This window comes from Phalaenopsis equestris, unplaced genomic scaffold (assembly GCF_001263595.1).
Source record: "Phalaenopsis equestris unplaced genomic scaffold, ASM126359v1 Scaffold000081, whole genome shotgun sequence".
In the NCBI taxonomy this organism is placed as follows: domain Eukaryota; kingdom Viridiplantae; phylum Streptophyta; class Magnoliopsida; order Asparagales; family Orchidaceae; genus Phalaenopsis; species Phalaenopsis equestris.
This window is the reverse complement of record NW_018164523.1, coordinates 98,828-102,582: the sequence shown is the minus strand read 5'-3', so window position 1 is coordinate 102,582 and position 3,755 is coordinate 98,828. Positions and strand designations below refer to the sequence as shown.

The 3,755-nt window shown below is 37.6% G+C and overlaps 1 protein-coding gene across 3 annotated transcripts; it reads right to left on the bottom strand.

Moving 5' to 3' along the window:
* Positions 1–1,294: 1,294 nt before the first annotated feature.
* On the bottom strand, positions 1,295–3,479 carry LOC110019825 (putative nuclease HARBI1). 3 transcript variants are annotated; one of them, XM_020717666.1, is made up of 4 exons: positions 2,635–3,479; positions 2,326–2,557; positions 1,734–2,255; positions 1,295–1,652 (listed from the first exon to the last, which is right to left on the bottom strand). In XM_020717666.1, exons 1-3 carry the CDS (start codon positions 3,121–3,123, stop codon positions 1,765–1,767), a joined length of 1,212 nt encoding a protein of 403 aa, XP_020573325.1. In that variant the 5' UTR covers positions 3,124–3,479; the 3' UTR covers positions 1,295–1,652; positions 1,734–1,764. The 3 variants fall into 3 exon arrangements, with proteins under 3 accessions (XP_020573325.1, XP_020573326.1, XP_020573324.1); XM_020717667.1 differs by having other exon boundaries at positions 1,741–2,255; XM_020717665.1 differs by having other exon boundaries at positions 1,295–2,255.
* Between the last annotated feature and the right edge of the window lie 276 nt (positions 3,480–3,755).

Here is a 3,755-nt window from a genome sequence, read left to right as displayed (position 1 = left end):
AATTCAAATCACCATTTCACAAATCTCAAGACAAGGAGAAAGACAGAGAAAACTACTCAGATCTCATGGGGAAAACACAACAAATCTCAGAATTCATATATAAAATTAATAAGTAAATAACTTATATAAGTAAATAACTTATCTCTAAATTCTCCTCAAGAACACTCCTCAAAATTCATCTGAATCTCTTCTTTTCTTTACAGCACACAGAATTCTTCTTCGAAGCAGCAAGGAGAAAGAAATCTCTTACTTTCCCTCCACTCTTACAATCTCTCGAAGAATTCCCAGAGAATTCCTCACAATTTTTACACACTATTGAAACCTTTTTAACCTCTAGGAACTCTCTCTATCACTTCTTTTTTCTCAATTTTCGGCCAAAACATTCTTTTAAAATTGTGGATGAGCTTTCCCAAGAGTTGCCTAAGCATCCCTTCAAAATTTGGCCTTATCCAAAGCCTGATTGGACATAACCGTCGAACTAGCTGTCGGCGGCCTCGAGGGCACCGTCGGCGTACCCTCTTTATTACCTTCTTAATGAATTAATTTTGGAGTCTCGGGAAAATCTCGCCATCGGCGTGATCAATGGTGTAGTTGGTGCCCTAGTTCAATTTTGCACATTTTGGTCCTTTTAGCTCCAAATTTGCTCCTTTTTGCATATTTTTTCTCCAATGACCCTAATTCAATTTTTTCTCTGCTCCTTTTTGCATATTTTTTCTCCAATGACCCTAATTCATCATTCCTGTAATAAAACATAAAAAATGTCTTTTTTTAAAATGCAATATCATCAATAACAGTATAAAATAGGTATGAAAATCTCAACATATTTTCCTCTGGTCAATCATCAAATTTAAATTCATTTTAAGATTGAACTTAAAAGAAATTTAGTTAAACCTGATGTCAATTTAATTTTGAAATTTAGGCCTGATGTTGGTTAAATCTAAGGAGATTTGATTAAGTCTAATATAGGTTAGATTTAAAGTTTAGGTTCAATTTGGGTAAAACCTAAAGGAGATTTGGCTAAGGGTCTGTTTGGCGCAGCTGTGGATTATTTATAATCTGCTGATAAGCAGATTATTCTGATAATCTGATAATCTGCAGATTATCAGAATAATCTGGCTTGCTGTTTGGGGCAGCTTATTCAGACCAACTTATTGGTGGTTAAATGACATTCATGCCCCTGTTTGAATCAAAACTGTTTGGGGCAGCTTATTCAGAATAGCTTATTGTTGGAAAAGAAACATATAGTGCAGAAACATACGATAATCACAGATTTTTTCTAAAAGATACCATACAGTTCTCACACCTTAATGAGTACCAGGATAACTAAAAAAAGTACAAATACAAGTACAACAACAAGGAGAAATATTAAAATATTCAACTTAAGACTCTGGCTACGCCTGTCCTCATCTGCACTGTCAGCCGGAAAAAACATCGGATTCACATGACTGCTGGCATGACTACTGTCAGTGTAATATGATGGACTATCGGCCCACCTGAAGAAACCACAACGGGCTGAAACACCCCTGGCACAACCATAGAACTGCCTCCCAAAGCTATGCTCCTTACGTGACGTTAGCAACGGAGACGGTAGTCCACAATAACACAAAATCCCTCTGTCTGTACTTGATATTCTGGAGGTCATGTTGGTATAACTGTGAAAATAACAAAAGAATGAAATGTCAGCTTAAGGTATTTAAAAAAAAAAACATAATTAAATGGGTATGAATATAAACCTAAAATCTTATGAAAAGAAAACTTGGTTGATCAATAGCCACAAATAGCATCTGTGATAGACTCCCTTAAAGCAATCATATCAGCCAAACTATCAGCATCTTGATCTTCAAAATCATTAGATTCTATGTCCTCCTCAGGTAATGAATGCCCCCCCACATGTCCTGTTGGTTGCTCTAAAATATTGAGTTCATCATTGTCAGCCATACTGAAGTCTGTATCTGATTGCGAGGAATGTCTTCGGATGAAGTTATGTAGTGCCATTGTTGCAACCACAATGTACACCTGCTTTTGGAAAGGATACGACGGCATATCACGTAAGATGACCCACTTCTTCTTCCAAACTCCAAATGTTCTTTCAATTACCCCGCGTAAAGATGAGTGGCGTTTATTAAACATTTCCTTTCTGCCACGAACCGTGCCACTAGCTCGCTCAAAATCAGGAAGATGATATCTCGTGTCCGAGTAGGGCTTCAGGTATCCCCGTTGCATAGGATATCCTGCATCAACCAGATAATATTTTCCTGGTACGAGAAACAATGTTAATAAAAAATTGCACAATCCCACATATTCAAATTACTAAACAAAACTAACCTGCTGGGGGGTGAGGGAAACACTGCGATCTATTCCTCGTGGCAAAGGAGAAAATACGACTGTCGTGTGCACTTCCTTCCCAGCCCGCAACCACAAAAGTAAAACACATGTTGAAGTCGCATACGGCCATGACATTTTGCGTTGTTGAACCACTACGACCGATGTATGCTACCTTCTCGTTGTTAGGTATTCGGGCATCAACGTGTGTACCGTCAATTGCACCAATACAGTTCTGTTTAGTTGAAAAACAAGAGCGTAATAATATTATTAAAGTATATCATGTATCAAATTAAAACCACTAATAATTACCTTGAAATATGGCATATATCGAGGATCGTTGGCAATTTGTTCTGGAGTAGTAGCAAATGATGGATCCTCTGGTTTAATTATTTGAGCAGCTAAGCTAATAAGTGCCTGTATTCCTTTTGAGAAATAGCGACTAATTGTTTCAGATGAATGTTGAAATCTTTCCATAGCTCCTCGAATTGACTCATTCTGTGCCAGAATGTACAGTGTTATTGCCAACACCTCCCGAGACAGGGTTCTAGAAGAACCATGAAGGCCGTGATTTAGACATAACTCGTTTAGAAGATCCATAAAAATCGTTCTCGTCATTCTGAATATATTTCTGAATCTTATTGGATGTCCCGAAAGCATTTCACTAACCCATCTATCTCCAACAAAGGTGGATGTCATACGGGGAATGCGAGTAGTTCTACGCTGGTAATAGTCCAACAGCAATATCGCAACGGCTGTAGCAAATGCCATTCTCCTACGACGTTGACGTTGCGGGTCCATCCTAAATGATTAACAACATCAACATTAATATTCAATAATAAAAATTCTCATTTGCTACATATAGAAAGATTAGACATGTACAATGACACATATAGAATAACAAACATATATTAAAAAAAAGAACAACACAAGTAGAAGTTCAATCAGTACTGATACATAATGAATCCATAAATAATATCATTCCTCAAACAAAACCCGCAAATATTCAAGCCGCATTTCAGGCTCAAGCGCCATGAATATTTTCATTCTAGTTGAATCCTCAAGTTTTTTTACACACTGTGCGTGAAATCTTCTATCTGCAACAACTTCAGGAATAGTCCCCAAAAGCCTCAAACAGTCTACTATGCTTGCATCAGAGATAGGTGGAGCGGCAAATGCTTCAATCAACCGATCGAAGGAGGTATTCATAACATGTTCTTTCTCTTTATTTTTCTTAGCAACCTTCGGCCTCTTGATTGTGCTAGACTCCCCCGTCTCCCTCTGATTAATGCTACGCACATCTTCATCAGGTGTCAATGGTTCAGGGGTAAATTCATCTGGCATCCCTGAAAAGGTACTTTCACTTGGGTTGAAAGTAAATTTTCCGGTAGCGACAATACATTTAAACATTATGTCGAGTTTTTCTTCAAATT

Coding starts and splice junctions, on each gene's coding strand:
- LOC110019825 (XM_020717665.1), bottom strand. CDS start 3,123: ATGGACCCGCAACGTCAACGTCGTAGGAGAATGGCATTTGCTACAGCC. Junction 2,558..2,634: donor GATATATGCCATATTTCAAG/GTAATTATTAGT, acceptor TCAACTAAACAG/AACTGTATTGGTGCAATTGA. Junction 2,256..2,325: donor TTTCCCTCACCCCCCAGCAG/GTTAGTTTTGTT, acceptor TTCTCGTACCAG/GAAAATATTATCTGGTTGAT.